This window comes from Mytilus galloprovincialis, chromosome 9 (assembly GCF_965363235.1).
Source record: "Mytilus galloprovincialis chromosome 9, xbMytGall1.hap1.1, whole genome shotgun sequence".
NCBI lineage: Eukaryota > Metazoa > Mollusca > Bivalvia > Mytilida > Mytilidae > Mytilus > Mytilus galloprovincialis.
The window spans coordinates 21349442-21367592 of NC_134846.1; the positions used below are offsets into that span (position 1 = coordinate 21349442).

Consider the following 18151-nt stretch of genomic DNA (forward strand, 5'->3'; position numbering starts at 1 on the left):
CAGCATTTGCCAGCATTAGGGCTTAAATACATGAAAAACGCATGTTTATTGTGTTCTTGTATTTCTTCCCCGGCATTTCATTTGTATACTATTTAATGTATATAAATAAAGATTAAAACAAATCAGCTGTTTTGCTTTACAGGGATGTCTTTTGCATTACAAGTAACTTTTCTATATTGTAAGTAGCCAATCTATCGGAACCCATCTGAATAAAGGCAATAAATAGTATTATACCGCTGTTTAAAAGTCATAAATCGATTTGAGTGAAATAAATCCAGGTCATTAAACCAAAACCGAGGGAAACAATGGAACAAGATAAATAAAACTCTGCTACAACACAAACGAATAAAAACACAGAAACGAACTATTTGATAACAACTGCTATATTCCTAACTTGCTACAAGACATTTAAGGAAAACTGGTAGGTTGGACCTGGTTTTATGGCTAGCTGAATCCCCAGCTTATATGACAATGTTAAAATTACATCTTAATTGACATCATTGCGTTACAGGAACACAGTACAAATAAATACAAGAACTCTCAGGACAGAGAAATACACCAAAAAAACAGGACATTTAAACATGTAAACCACTACGACCCCCTAAATTATTATACAACAGTCCAAAATAATTATGAACTGTGCGTCTCACGAATGTATCAACGCCATAAAAATTGATGGCACAAGTAAATTTCTAAAGCCTCGATATAAATTAAATTTGTAATGGTGTTATTAGTTGTATACGACAGTTGTTGTCTATTCGTTTGATGTGTTTTATCATTTGATTTTGACATTTGATTAGGGACTTTCTGTTGTGAATTTTCCTTGTAGTTCAGTATTGTTGTGATTTTTTTTTGGTACTTTCTAACCATTACAAAATTATTTAATATAAAATTGTATTAATAATGGTGTAATCATTTGTAGTTTCTAAACATATAGAAACAAATTGAATCAAAACCACAAATGATAAGACATAATACAATATCCTACCAGAATTACAAATAAAACATCAAAACTAAATATATAAATATTGGATGTATAAAAACTGACACTTCTATTCGAATGTACAATCGGAAAAACAGTCATATACTAGCATACTAGACGCCGTAGATGGTAAACCACAATCTAAGACGTGGTGAAAACGTCGTAAAGATCAAATAGTGATGATGTCCATAAAATTACAAAGCGTCTTGTTTAATGTTCGTTCCCCATTACTCTGTTGGAGCAGTTTCTGTGTAAGGAGTACACTTGTGTATATGAAGTCCGTATAATGTGAACATGCACAAGCATAACTTATCAACTAAGATATGTGAACATCATACGATGGGCAGAGGGTATGTTAGTGCTGAAAAACGGAAATTTCATATTTAGTAAGTTGGAATAGTTCCGTTTGTCATAGATGTTAGTGTTACTTCGTCTATCTGCGTCAATATTGATGAAAAGGTCAAGGTATGAAGCAGTCCTTCTAGCATCAGTGGTATCCTTAATTGCAAATCACTGGGATATATAAGATGTACATTTTTGTAAGAATTTGACAAGGTAAAGAAGTTTCTCGGCAGGTCACTGGAGACGCTCTTTCGTCGAAATATTAAAAAATCGTAAAGTAGATTTATACAAGGAGAAAAAAGAAGGATATCCCTAGGCTATAAAACACGACCGAAAAGAGAAAAACAAGAGGTAACAAACAAACAATTAGGGAGTCGCATGAAATTCGCTAGTAGGACATATGAACTTGATAATTTGATTAAAAATGTATCATATGTCCTTGCATTTTGTTTGGTCGCATTACTATATATTGATATAAACTGTGTATATATGTACAATTGTGAGTGTAATACTAAATTAAACTAGAAAAAACGTTTATAATATTATATACACTTTTTAGAATTCTGATTATTATCATCATAACTATGTAAGCACTACTACTATCGGCATTGCAGCCAATCTAAATGAGAAGATCACTTAATTGAGTAGTTTATTATTTCTGAAATCAATATAAAGAGTTTTTCGAGTAAACCAACTATCATGCCAACATTTTTATCATTTAATTTTAAAGGTTCATGGGGTCACATATCTAATTACGTATGCCTTCAAATTTGATGAAACATTTATAATTGTAATTTCCCCAAATAAAATATATTAGGGGAGACAACTCAGATCTTTAAATGTAATAGTGGAATGGATTACAACCTTAGAGTGACAATCGATGACATGTATAGGATATGGCAGATCATTCAAAAATCTTATGTTAATTGGTTGTCATACTTCACAATATCAGATCATTCTAAAATCTTTGATTCATTCGTCGTCCAGCTTAGTTTAAACAATATTTATTCAGATAAATCAACATTAAACGATATTATACAAATGAAATAATATTAAGGATTCAGAAACAAGCAATTTGCTTTTACAAATCTGTCGTCCAGCTTAACAATGGAAGATTATTCTAACATCTTTATTTATTTGTTTTTAAATTCGTATGTATGGCAAAAAAAAAGCAATAGTAGTATACCGTTGTTCAAAAGTCAAAATCTTCGTTTAATTGAAGAAAATCCGGGTCAAAAAACAAAAACTGAGGGAAACACATCAACTATTAGGGGAAAAAAAGGAACAAACAAAAATTTAACTGATACAAAAACAAACGACAACATACACAGAAATGAACTATATAATAACAACCGCCATATTCCTGACGAGACATTATCAGAAAAAAAATGTTGATTGAACCTAGGTTTATGGCTGGCCAAGGCTTTTGCTGATATGGCAATGTTAAAAATACCGCCAAAATGGCAACATTACGTGACAGAAATATAGTATAAATAAATGCAAGAACACACAAGACAGAGAAATGCATGAATAAATGATATAATAGTACATTTCAACATGTAAACTACAGAATAACAACAAATGTTAGTAGATGGTGCAATTATTGGTATTGTATACCAATGTCAGTTTTTCTTCTAAATCAAACTGTGTAAAAAAACAAAAACATCATGTGCATATACACTCCTGTATATGAAGTTTTCTGCATATGAGTACAAAAACAAACCGGCCAGTAGGGGTGCACCCATCTAAAATCTTGAGTTAATTTGTTATCATTCCTAACAATGGTAGAGTATTCTATAATCTTTGTTTAATGTGTTGGCACACTTAACAACGGCAGATAATTCTAGATTTATATCATAAAGAAAATGAGTAACAAACATAAGAAAAAAGACAAAATGGACAAAAAAAAAAATAATAAATGATAAGGTAATAATATATATCGAAATATAGTAAAATAATATTTTACAGAAAATGGCCTTCAAAATAAAATACAAATCGACATCCCATTTTCTTCCAAAATCAATACCTTTTGTTCTATACATCCGACTCAAAAGACATAAATCGGTATATCTTGATTAAGTTGGTCTTTTCGTTCTGAAAACGAAGGGATACAATTTGGGTTATCTATCTTTGCACTTTTGAAGATCAGAACAAGACGGACGAAAGTCATCTGATTAAAAACTAGAGGCTCTAAAGAGCCTGTGTCGCTCACCTTGGTCTATGTGAATATTAAACAAAGGAAGCAGATGGATTCATGACAAAATTGTGTTTTGGTGATGGTGATGTGTTTTTACATCTTACTTTACTGAACATTCTTGCTACTTACAATTATCTCTATCTATAATGAACTTGGCCCTCTATAATAATATTCAAGATAATAACCAAAACCAGCAAAATTTCCTTAAAATTACCAATTCAGGGGCAGCAACCCAACAACAGGTTGTCAGATTCATCTGAAAATTTCAGGGCAGATAGATCTTGACCCGATAAACAATTTTACCCAATGTCAGAGATGCTCTAAAGGCTGCGGTTTCAGAGTTATAAGCCAAAATCTACATTTTACCCCTATGTTCTATTTTTAGCCATGGCGACCATCTTGGTTGGTTGGCCGGGTCACCGGACACAATTTTTAAACTAGATACCCTAATAATGATTGTGGCCAAGCTTAAGTTTGGTAAAAATTGGCCCAGTAGTTTCAGAGGAGAAGATTTTTGTAAAAGCTAACGACGGACAACGACGACGACGGACGACGGTCGACGGACGACGGACGACGGACACCAAGTGATGAGAAAAGCTCACTTGGCCCTTTGGGCCAGGTGAGCTAAAATGATTTCAAGGAAACGTAGTTTTGAATGAGTTCATTGCAATTTCCTCGTTTGTGAATCTCGTGTTTATATTGAAACTATGGTAATAGGAGAACAACGACACAATACTAAAATGTAACACACACAGGAACGAACTAAGCATTAGACAAAATCCAATGAGAATAACAAATATAACACCAAAACTAAATACATGAATTTGGGATAGAAAAGTAGAATTCACACTCAAATATAAGAGGAAACAAACTACACAACAGAAACACAACGTTAAAATGTAACACACACAGAAACGAACTATAATATAACAGTGGCCATATTCCTGACTTGGTACAGGCAAAATAAACGTTGCTTATTAATTGTAATCGATAATTTCTTATATCAACTTGAAATTCAAAATACGGGCAGAATTTTTATATTATGATTACTTATTGTACTTGTATCTGTCGTTGATTTTTTTTATGAATAAATTATGTTTCTTTGATATAAATGACGAAGCTCTGTACTTATACATCCCGTCATGTATTATTGTGCTACGGTAAATGTTTGTATTCTTGTCTTTAATTTCTGCTAATGTGCTTTATCTCTATGCCTTTTTGTGCATTTTTGTTACATATGTTTTTGTTTTATAGTGATTAAGATTATAACACGGTGTTGACCGTTGTTCCCTTGGGTTTTTTTTTAATTTTTACATATTATGTCTGTTTTTTTTCACATACCGTTTTCAATATAATGGAATTTGATGTTCCAGTCATATACGTGAGAGGCTTAGCTGGCTTAGCTAGGTTTTAGCCAACACGGCTGTGTGTTTTTGTAATGTGTCCGTTTTTATTCTATAGCTAGTCACCACTTCAGTTTAATCATGTAAATCTATTATATAGTCATTTTATAAAATTTACTGTTCACAAAAGTATGAATTATTCTAAATTCTAAATAATAATGATGTTCTTGTCCCAGGCGTATTGGTTAAATTTTGTTTTTGGGACTGTTGGTCCTCGGTGCTTTTCAACTTTGTACTTGTGTTGGCCTCCAAACTTAGCGTCACTGGTTAGTCTTGAGAGGACGTGGCGCACGTCTGGCGAATTAAATTTTTAAACTGGTTCATTTGTTGGCTATTATTCATTTGCTTCTCGGTCCTATATTTTGTCTCATTTATTTGTATTGTAATTCGGTCATGTATCATTGTCATTTTAATGTTATAATTAACATTACCATTAAAGCGGGAGGTTTGGCATGACACAAAACCAGGTTCAACCCACCATTTTCATTTTTATATGCCCTGTACCAAGTCCGGGAAATGGCCATTGATATATTATAGTTCGTTTCTGTGGGTGTTGCATTTTAATGTTGTGTTTCTGTTGTGTCGGGGTTCTCTTATATTTGATGTGTTTTCCTCAGTTTTAGTTTGTAACCTGGATTTGTTTTTTCTCTATCGATTTCTGAATTTCGAACAGCAGTATACTTCTGTTGACTTTATTTATTAACCACATGTAAGCCATGTCGATTTTTATCAAAAAATCAAAGAATACAGTTAAGAATAAAAAGTAATGACTGAATAAAGCTCCACATTTTGTGACTGTCATGCACGTGTGATGTTTATTTAACAATTTGGTACATACGAAAATGTCGGTATCAAGTCAAGAATATGACAGTTCATTTAACTTTGATTTTGCCATTCTATTAGGGACTTTCCGTTTTGAATTTTTCTCGGAGTTCAGTATTTTGGATATTTAACTTTTTTACATATAGTTTAATTTTTCGTGTATCTCATTGGTTGATTTGGTCACGTGTTTTTTCATATATGCTGTATTTCTCACTTTTTCACATTGTAATTTGACGTTACAATTTAAAAAAAAAAGATCTTGTCCCTGTTTTACCATGGTGAAAATAGTAACATGGAGTCAATATCATTTTCAAACTTATACTATTTACATACCATTTTCTGTTACCTATAGTATTCGAGAGTCCCGTTTAAAATCTTTGATTAAACACATCAACAGTAATAGAAATACCAAGAAAAATCAAAATTTTAATAGACGTCCAAAAAATACATTTTTCATTTGAGGGAATTTCAAATATGGTACAATATTTGAAAAATTATGCTAGTCTGCATGGTTTACCACAAACAGTACATCATAACAGACATGACTCTGAACCTCAGATTGTGTTATCTTCTTGTGAATCAAAACAGTCGGGTTTTGACACATATGTATCAGCATTTCAGACAAATGGAACTGGATGTAGATATAAGAAGATGAATATGAGTGCCAATGAAACAACTCACCATCCATGTCATAATTTTAAAAAGTAAACCCTTATAGGTCAAAGTACGGTCTTCAACACGGAGGATTTATAGACTAGATAAGCCCACTGAACAGAATGGACAAATGTCTGGTCGCCTTGCTGTCCGCACATAATATTTGCATCTATATATTCTGATGTGTGTCGTAGATGGGACTCTTATACTAGTATAATAGTCCTAGGTCGTAGTTATAGACCTTCAACATTGAGATAAAACATACCGTACCGTCGGCTAATAAAGACCTCGATATGAAAAATATGAAACAATTAAATTAATTACAGCCGATTTCATTGAGTGTGTAGGCAAAGGTAATATCTTTGGTTAGCTAAGGTATACGACCATCCTTTCGGAGTAGCCTGGTCTTACAGGCAGATATATTGGTTATCTGTCGGATGAGTCTACTTTTAAAGGAGTGTAGTTTACCTGAACTAAAAATGACTTCACGGTTAAGCTAGCCGCGAATCAAGCTAACCAAAGCTATTACCTTTGCCTTCACACTCAATAGAATCGGCTGTAAATTGCAATTGATATCAGTATATTAAACGCCCTATTGGCAAAATATATTCCACTCCTTTAGATTAAATGTTCAAAACATTGACCTTCCACGACAAATTCCAATATTGAGCTCCTTTAATCTATATTTCATTTCTAATTTTATTGTCAATTTGATTTTGAATGGCCAAACTGTTTTAACTGGCAATATGAATTGATTCAATCTGAACCTGAGAAAGATCGAATAAGGCAGCAACCATTTGATTTTCTGGGGGGGGGGGGGGGGGGGGGGGCTATGGTTTTTTTTTTCTGTGCAAACTTTTTTTTTCGCCTTCGGCGAAGAACAATCTATTTTTTTAGCGACAAACCGAAAACAAATTTTTTCTTTCAATTTTAGCATTACATATAGTGGGAGCTGAGGGTGAAACAAACAATTTTTTTTTCTCAGGGTCCAAAACAAATTATTTTTTTCACCAAAACCTGGAAACAAACTTTTTTTCCAAAAAAAACCATAGCCCCCCCCCCCAGAAAATCAAATGGTTGCTGCCTAAGTGTAAAAATTAGTCAAGTTGATCCTTAATATCAAATAAATACAAACAGACACCACGCGTGAAATCATAAATCATAAACAGAAAACTCAGATGACCATGTCTTAAAATCAAACGAGTGAAACAAAAAAAATAACACAGAAATTTAAAAATTGAGCAACACGAAACCCATGAAAAACAGATAGTGCCTCGGAAGAATCAGGAGTTCACACTTCAGTGTGGTTTTTTTTCTTTATTACATTTAAGATAACACTGAAATCTCTACCAAAATAAAAAGAATTCTTTTATATTTGAAATCCAACAAATGAAAGTCTTTATTGTTCTGTTATTGTAGGAGAAAAAAAATCGGTATATGACTGACTATCTTGCTTTGTGTGTGCTACATGTAACTGGACATTATTAGAAAAATAAGCCTTTGGTCATACTAAACGTTTGGTAGATTTTGTCAAGCTAAAAAAAAATATTGACGATCAAACTGTGATACTGTATCGCATAGGGCACAATTCTTCCAAAAATCATCATCAATAAGATAAGTTGGTTAACATTGTAAGCAAGAGAACGATGAAACTACTTAGAACATGGAGAGATTAGAAACCAATTTTATCTGTTTTGATTAAACCTATTCTATGGTATCAGAAAGTACCATTATTTCATCGTTGCTCATGATAAATCAGAAATTAATTTTGCAAAAAAATGCACAAAATAAAAAGAAAAACATACTCTTCATCGTACTTATAATAGTTCGATAAGTTGGCTCGTCCTGTAGTTATTCCTGCATTCAGAATTGCACGTGTTCGGTAGGAACATCTATATTTAAAAAATCGTCCATATGCTAGGAAGGAATATCAGGCTACATTTTGTCAAGTACCAGGAGTAGAGTAAAGTAGTAAATGGCAGCAAACTTAAATCGACGTCAAAGTGTATGATTCCAACGTTACGTTGAATTTTACGTTAGAACACATGTGTTACCAAAATTGAAATTTCTCAACTAATTTTTCACCGATCGTTTTCAAATTTTTTACATTGAGTTGGCATAAGTATTTTCTGTTTAATTAATAAAAAATCCGATAATTCATAATTTTTGCCATAAGGGTCGTTTTTGCTTGTCGGGCGTCATATATATATATATATATATATATATATATATATATATATATATATAATATGAGTTAAGGATCTTCACTCAGTAAATACGTTATATGGACCTGTTAGGTAAATATTGTATCACGGATTTCGTCATTGGTCAATATAATCCGAACTGGTCCATATATAACGTGCACGAATTAACCTCAGAGTCGTTTAAATTCCATAATTGATAAATATATAATTTCTGCAATTTATCACAAATTGATGCATTACAATTTCGGGGGAAAATGATTAATATAAAATATATATGTAAAAATTAATTAATTTTGATAGTAAATTTGCAATATTTTATCACAGATAATTTTGATAGTAAATTTGCAATATTTTATCACAAATAATTTTGATAGTAAATTTGCAATATTTTATCAAAATGAATATGTAAATATTTAATATGTTAATTGCTATTTTGCTTTACGCTTGAACATATGCAAATTATGAAAAATCTAGAAGGATTTTTTGAGTTATAGATTTTGGTACCGTGAGTGAATCAAGCTAAGTGAAATTTGCATTACAACTTTATCATTTTTTAAGCAGATCACTTTTTGTCTTTGAATGCATGTGATTTCGATTCGCATTAACTAATTCGAATTAGTTTAATTGGTATTCGAAACGTTTAACGTCCTAACGTCAATTCTAATTCGAATTGCAATGCGCATCAAATTCGCAAAACTGTCCAAACGACGTTTACTTTTTATTTGTATTTACAAAAGCGTATTTCTAATGCGAATTTGATAACTCGAATTAGCGAATTCGAATCAATTCGAATTAAAAAAGAAGAGTGTGTGAACGCGATTAGCGAATTCGATTCGAATTCAATTTGAATTAAATGTACGTGTGGACGAGACATTAATTTCTTTACCTGAGGTATACTTTTAGCTGTACAACTCATAATGAATGCAACCTAACAATAAATCTCTTAAACCGAAAACTTTATCATAAAAATTGAGAATAGAAATGGTTTATTTTGGTATTGTTTTCACAACTATGCTGAAGAAAAGAAGAAGAAAGAAAGCAAATAAAACTTGGCAGCTTAGCCTGTCGGTTTAGTGTTTTGAGATTTAGGAACAACAAAGTCAGATTAAAGACAATGATCTAAACTGCTCGCTTTGCACAAGCAGATTTCGACGAACGGGGGTTGATTTTTTGTAAAACATTTGTTTTTTTTGTTCGGTAAGCGTTTTTAATGTTGAAGTGTTCATCTCTCGTCCATTTATAAGTAAACTTGTTACAATTTCATGAGTATTCCTTTTTAGCTCACCTGCCCCTATGGGCCAAGTGAGCTTTTCTCATCACTTGGCGTCTGTCGTCCGTCGTCCGTTGTTTTGCATCATGCGTCCGTTAAATTTTACAAGAACCTTCTCTGAAACTACTGAGACAAATTTAACCAAACTCATAAGGGTATCAAGTTTAAAAATGTGTCCAATGATCCCGCCTGCCAAACAAGATTGCCGAAATGGCTAAAAGTATAACATAGGGGTAAAATGAAGTTTTTGTCTTATATCTCGGAAAGTAAAGCATTTTGAGCAAATTTGACCTGGATTAAAATGTTGATAATGTTTGGTATTTATATCTGGGCGTCACTGGTGAGTCTTGTGTGGACGAGGCGTGTTCTGACGTATTGAATTTTAAACCTATTTATTTGTATTGTAGTCCTGTAATATTATGTTGTCATTTCAATGTTATATTTAACATTGCCATTAAAGTGCGAGGTTTGGCATGCCACAAAACCAGGTTCAACCCACCATTTTTTCCTTTAAAAATGTCCTGTACCAAGTCAGGAATATGGCCATTGTTATATTATTGTCCGTTTCTGTGTGTGTTACATTTTAGTGTTGTGTCGTTGTTCTCTTATATTTAATGCGTTTCCCTCGGTTTTAATTTGTTACCGCGTATAAAGAATAAAACGCGCGTCTGGCGTACTAAAATATAATCCTGGTACCTTTGATAACTATTTACTGTTATTATCTTGAATATTATTATAGATACAGATAAACTGTAAACAGCAACATTGTTATAGCTATAGACAAAGTGCAAAACAAAAAATGATAGACAATCAACAAACAAGGTAGACTGTCACTCTTCACTCTTCATAAGAGTGAATACTCTTAAATGGGGTTAAGATTCACCCTCTCTTGTGTTTTGAGCTAAAACTATAGAAGATAGAGGGAAACTAAACAGACTAAAACATCATTAATAAAAGATCAACAAAATACAGGTTTTTGTAATGAAGTGTCTTTTGTTTGATATGCACATAAACCAAGGTGAGCAACACAAACTCTTAAGGGCCTCTAGTTATACATACTATAACTATTGGATGTATCACTAAACAAATTCAAAAAAAACTGACTTGCCCACTGAAGATTACTGAATATGGTCATTAAATCAAGTTTGTGCATGACATTTGAATCTGCATATGACTTTAAAGTTCAATTATTGCATGACGGCTGATTCAATCAAAGCAAAAATGTATTAACTTTTTATTGGTGATTCTAATATGACGTGCTTCTTTCGCTTTATGAATAAACCCATACTCTGAATCCTATATTTTTTTTTTTTTGCACATGCGTATATTGACTACTGCAGAATAATGAATGTTATCAAATTGGCATGCATTTAATATATTTCATTAACTTAAAACACTTCAAAACTACTAAACGATGCACATGTTGTTAGTAATTCATTAATTATGACTGTAATGTGTTGCATTTCGAAATTTACATATTTGACCTAAATACGACAACCGACCATACTGGCTGTTTAAAACTCCTCCCTCTGAGAAATCACAGTGCCAGCCGTTTGTTTCTTTTTAAACAAAAAAGGGAGGTTATGGAAGAGCCTACACAATCGCTTTACACTTATACACATCGGACATAGAAATTACCTAAATTGTCCTATCAGAATCGAAATAATTCGATGCAAGCTATACTTTATTATAGTTTTAACATGGGTTGGCATTATATTATATACGTGTTATTTTAGCCCTCACTATCGCTCGGGAAAAAACAATCACGAATATAATGCCTACCCATGTTAAAACTACAATAAAGTATAGCTTGCATCAATTATTTCTTAAACATTGTTTTACTGCACAAAAAATGTGACAAGTGCGCTGTTTTTGAAGACCGATGTGTGACTTTGTTGCCGTTCCTTTGTTTTTTTTGTTTTGTTAATGGATGTAGGGATTTTTTTCTTGCAAAAATGCGCATTCTCTCCAATTGGCAAGTTACTGTGTTAGTAACTGTGCAGACTAGAAAAAATGTTCATGAATTCTTTTATTTTTTTTAGAAACTTGTGGTTAAATCATCTCCATAATTATCTTTACCAAAGTATGTGATGCTTTTATGCATGCTATAATTAGACCCTGCTACATGTAACGTATACGCCCGGGTATTACTTCCTATTTTTTTTAGTGGTATGAGTGTGCCGCAAAACGGGTCACTTTTTCATGCCTTGCTGGATCAGGGTTTCTTTTTCATGTCCTGCTGGTTAGAACAGAATCGCTTTTCCATGCCCTGCTGGTGATAACAGTGTCTTTTTTTAAACAAAGTATTTGTCTAGAACAAGATCGCTTATTTAACTGTTTAAGATAAGTCTAAAACCCTAATCTAAAACTGCAACTATTTTATACGGTCTGCAACAACTTGAGGTATACACTTTCTGAGCGTGTATAGAACAGGGTACTCTGACCTATAGTTGTTGATTTCTGTGTCATTTTGGTCTCTTGTGGACGGGTGTCTCATTGGCAATCATACCACATCTTCTTTTTTATATGTTTTTCAATATTTTTTATAGAACAGAGTAACTATGTGTTTCAATGTTTTCTGGTTAGAACAGGATATGATTTTACAAGTGTGCTGTCAGCACAGTTATACCCAAAAGGATAGTCAGTAATACCTCCCCACCCCCCCCCCCCCCGGGCGTAAACGTCATTGTCCGTCATAAGATTGGACAATTTCAAACTGAATTTGCTGGACAATTCAAATTTAACCTGAGAAAATTCAATGCCTTTCGTCTTACCGAAAATTTAGTTCCGTGATGATTCACATTTAGACCTTTTTATCTTGAAATGACTACTGATGATAGGTTAAATACCAAAATTTATGACAAACGCGATGATTTTAATTTTCCTATAGTCAACTTCCCATTTCTGTGTAGCAACATCCTAGCGACACCAGAATATGGAGTATATGTGTCTCAAATGATACGTTACTATAGAGCTAGCCCAAAGTACGTTAATTTTGTTGAAGAGGAATATTGCTTTCTCAAAAGTTGCAAAGACAGGGCTATGAATCAATAAAATTTAGGTCATCACTCAAGAAATTTTACGGTCGACATCATGAGCTGATTGGCCATTATGACAAAAGTGTGTCAGAAATCATATCTGATATTCTTCCTCAGTAATAATAACCTTCCATCATTACAGAACTGAACAAACTGAAATAACACGACGGGTGCCGTATACGGTGCAGGAAATGCTTACCCTTCCGGAGCACCTGATTTCACTCCCGGTTTTAAGTGGAGTTCGTGTTGTTTCTTATTTATTATTTATAACTGTTGATGTGTTGTGTTGTTAACTTGTTGTCTTTTGATTTTAGGAGTCTTTGTTTACTCCTTGGTTTTGATTGTTATTGTCTTTCTTCTCCAAAGAAATGATGGACTTACTTGCATATACATGTGTTTCGCCGGCCCTGTCTTCGTTCTGACATTTGGCGGTGAAAGTGCAAAAACCTGCAACCGCAGAACAACCGACTATAATGCGTGTTTGGGCAAATCTAACGACTCAACGTTCATTGTTACCTACTAGTACCATGCATACACCAGGAACCTAATGTTCAGTGGTTGCCGTTTGTTGATGCGGTTCATAAATGTTTGTCGTTTCTCGTGTTTTATTTAAATTATTGACTGTTGGTTTTCCCGTTTGAATAGTTTTACACTAGTAATTTTTGGGGACCCTTTATAGCTTGCTGCTTGGTGTGGCACCTTGCTCCGTGTTGAATACCGCACTTTGATCCATAATGGTTTACTTTTACAAATTGCGACTTGGAGGGAGAGTTGTCACATGCATTAGCACTCATACACCATCTTCTTAAATCGACTTAAAGCCTCTATAGTAAGTGTCCAAATCATACGTTATAAATAAAATAAATAGCAAGTAATCTTAATTTATATGTAAATTTTCCAGCTGTCCAGTGGCAGTAGGCCCAAACTGTCTTATGGTTCACAATAACGCATAAAAAAGTGTTGCGCATTGTAGTGTGTTTGGAATTTCTAGTACTCGTAATAAAAACAAAGAGTGCAATTCCATGATCACATCAGGAAATGTATTTCGTCTTCAGCACAACCAGATAAGCATGTTTAATGGGCATACTATCTCTAGGAATATTATAAAATCGCTATATGAATAAATGTTTAAAATGCAAAAAAATCTTGTTGAAAAATCTGTCAAGTACTTTGTTCAGTTTTTGGTGGTGTTCGTGTTGTTTATTCTTTAGTTTTCTATGTTGTGTCATGTGTGCTGTTGTTTTTTTGTCTTTTTCATTTTTAGCCATGGCGTTGTCAGTTTGTTTTAGATTTATGAGTTTGACTGTCCATTTGGTATCGTTCGTCCCTCTTCAGTTTACTATATATGCAATGTTCAAATGCCATTACATGCATGCTGATCCTATTAGTGAAATTCAAATACGTACATTTGGAATTGTCTAAATAATTTCGCAAAATTTATGTGTATATCTATAGAATTTTTTTAAGCCGAATAGCATGCTGATTTTAAAGTTAATTTGATAGTTTGGATACTCATTTTAAAATAGTTTTAATCCACTCCATTCCATAACTATTTTTATTTCACCAGGCTCAGATGTAATTCTGTCAGTAATCACAAAGTCTCATATAAAATGAAGATAGGAGGAAAATATATACTTGTATTGAGGGTCTGGATTGGGGGGGGGGGGTCTGTTATTTATTCTGTTAACATTTAATTTTCACCCCTTTTTTCTCTAATCTTCAAAACATTAACCCCTTTTTTTCCCTAATATTCATTTTTTTTTGCCCGTTATTCTCTAATCTTCATTTTTAAGGGCATTATTCTTTAATCATGTAACCCAATCAAACACTCTTGTATCAGTGCTGGCTGCAGATCATTCATTTAAAATAAAAGAAACACGAAAATTGTTATTTTTGATATTTGTTTCTCTTAATCTAAAATTCACACATTTATCCAGATATACTAATGCATCTCGCCGTACCTATTATACATGCTTCATTTATACAGGTCACACCGTTCTAAATGACCTAATTACATTTGGACAAATTATGTTAATTATTTTTGTTATGACGTCAGAAATCATTCCAAATCAATTAAGCAATCAAATGTATTGTTTCTGTTGTATGTACATCTATGATACCTAATTGTAGTTTGATTATCACCTATACCTGTATACACCTGAGAAATCAATAACTTAACTGATTGGTGCGTTGGGAATTACCTAACCGTAACGGGATCTCGTTTCGACACGTTAGTTTTGTTGTGTACCTTACGGAAAGTCAAACAAATCGTTTTAAATTGATATATTGATAATGTCACGGTTTAAATTTATTTTGAAAAATGTGACAAGCAGTTGTTAGACTTTGATTTAACTGCTTGGTGGGATCTAAATATTAGTTCTGTTAATAATTGTATTACTTAGGATGGAATATACCTGAAAGATACATATATATATATATATATATATATATAAAGGAATATTTTCATGGTCAATTGTCATGGCACAGCCTGCAAATGACACCAAAACGACGACGAAAGGGGGAGGGGAACAAAACCTAACGGTAAGATCATTAAAAAAATGCTTCCATCATTTCACCTCGGTCTACAGTATTTTAATTTCCGCTTTATTTAAAAATTATCTGTGAAATTTAATTAAAATCATCTTCAATAAATTTATATAAAATTTCTGTCCCTTTGTTTGAAGAATTAACAAATAACAAATTTATTTTATAACCATGTGTTTTTTTTGTTGTTATATTTTTTATTAATTATGGTATTATTGAAAGGAAAACACCTTTTGATATTTTCTTTCACGGTTATAGCTGTTTTCGATATGAATGCTTTATTAACTATTTCAGCCCATTATTCCTTTATTTAATCCATGAAGAATAAATTATATTTTGAGTTCTACGTGTAGGTCTTGATTTAATGTGTTATTCTATATTAAACAAATTCCAGAAGTTAAGGATGAAGACATGCAAACTACTCCCAATCATTGTCACCAGTAAAACAAAAACACGTATATATATACATGTACATGAGCTGATATAATAGAGACTTTTAATTGAAAATTTTACTTTAACCAAGGATTTGTATAGTTTTACTATACAAATCCCTGCTTTAACTCAATAAGGATTTATATTGTAAGATCTTACTAAACAAATCCTAGGACTAATACATGCATCTGTATCAATATTATAATAGTGAACGGTACAGATGTTTAAAAAACTTAACACACAGTATACGGCAAATAATAAGAAAGTGGGGATCTAAGGTGGATCCCGGGAGGCAGGGGGATTTTTGTGGTTGATTATATATTGAATTACTGAAGCATGACTGGAGCGGGACCACTTTAGGTTAGTCAGTCCCCTCCCCCTTTTATTAAAAGTTCTGTATCCGCCACTGATTTGGGAAAGCTTATAACGATTTAGCATAGACTAACACTTGAGACCCTTATCTTGTATATCCGGACAAATTAAAATCATTATATTCAATTTTCAAACCTTGAGAAACATATACATACATTTCTTATATTCTAGAGATTCCAAACAAATGCATTATTGTCCGCATTGCTGCAGTACCGTACTTGAGTTGACATTTAGTAAAGTGATTTCCTGTCGGAAAAAATTGTGTTGCCACGAAAAAAAACATTCCTGTATTACAGCAAGAAGAACGATTTCTTTCACAAAGTCAAAGAAAGAAGGCACCATGTAGTATCATTTCACCGTAAAGCCAAACTGGGGCATTAGTTAACCTCTTCTCATGTAGCTGTTACTAGTCTAGCTGCGGAACCGTAGCTCTTAGGTCCTTGTGTTATTTTTTTACTAGAGTGGGGTGCTCATTTTCGCCATATCTTTCCATGTTTTTTTTTCAGTTTTTGTTCAGGTCTTTATGTTTTTGAAGTATACTGATATTTCTATATGAAGATAACTTCAAATGCAAAATATTCTTAGCTTAAGGTTCATCATAACAAACGGACAAATATGGCTGTATTTACATGCCAAAAATTACTCTGAGTACAGACTTACCTGTGAAGTTGGAAAAGTTTTAATGCCTGGCATCCACTAGATATAATAAAGTTAAATGCATTTTGTGTTTCAAAAAGATAAAATCTCTTTTGGATTTCGATGGGCATTTTTTTTCCTTCATGCAAAAGGTCTGAAAATTAACTAAGTTGTGGTACAACTATGAGATGCTCCCTCAGGTAAAAAACCGGTTTGTATTGTTTTGATTGTCCTTAATTGACATGGACAAGAGGTATCTTCACAACTACAGGTGAGTAAAAGAGTTCATCTGAGTCAGTGAGTGGACAGTATCAAAGTAATTCAGGTGTTTGTTTATTTTAACACCTTCTGCAGAAAGGAAAAAAAATGCCCCGCAAAAACCAAAAAAGATTTGATCTTTCTTTAACACAAAATGCATTTAACTTTTATATATCTAGTGGATGCTAGGCATTAAAACTTTCCAAACAGCACAGGTAAGTCTGTACACAGAGTAGTTTTTGAGGTGCAAATACGGCCATATTTGTCCATTTGTTATGATGAACCTTAAAAACGTGTTTGTTTTGAGAAATATCATCTGAAAAGTTGGATTAAAGGTGTTTGAAATTTCCTGATTTTTTGTCAACGGGGGACACATATTCTCCGTTTTTACACATCTATTTAAAACCAAATAACTGCAGCTTTAAACAATATTTATCAAATAAATTTCCTTATAGATGAATAGCAGACATTTGAAAGGTGTAAAAAACTGAAATTTAGGGCAATCAATCAAAGAATTACTGAGAAATACTTCTTTGAAATCTTTTTTTTCATTCAGGAAATTGGCTGAAAATCGTTGTCTGTTTTTCGGTCCTTTGGGGTAAGTGCCGAAATTTGGTCTCAGTTTAAAAAATAATCATATTTGTTATAAAAATATAATTTACCGGCATATTTCTTCCATTACAACCATCCTTTGAAGTTTTTACACCTCAAAATCACAAAACGGCGAAATTGTGTCCACGGCGAATATGAGCAACCTAATCTATATTTGCGGACCGCGTCCGCAAAATAATAAAAAATGAATAAAAAAGGACCATAAGACTTTAATGATAAGAGTTACGGTTCCGCAGCTATTACAAGTCATGCTGCTGAATTCCTGGGAACAGACTCAATAGTAGTACAGTAGATAGGGTGTTTTTGAGGTAGCGATTGATCCTTTAGGAATCCTGGAATTTTTTTTGCAAATTTCGGGACCAGGACCCGCTGACCCCCCCCCCCC

The 18151-nt window shown here is 33.0% G+C and overlaps 1 protein-coding gene across 1 annotated transcript in view; it reads left to right on the top strand.

Moving 5' to 3' along the window:
* Positions 1-15148: 15148 nt before the first annotated feature.
* LOC143044610 (kinesin-like protein KIF19) overlaps positions 15149-18151 on the top strand; it is a 76705-nt gene continuing 73702 nt past the window's right edge. Inside the window, exon 1 of the mRNA XM_076216668.1 lies at positions 15149-15453. Within this exon, the coding sequence (XP_076072783.1) occupies positions 15391-15453 (63 nt within the window). The 5' untranslated portion in view covers positions 15149-15390. The remainder of the gene's footprint in view (positions 15454-18151) is intronic.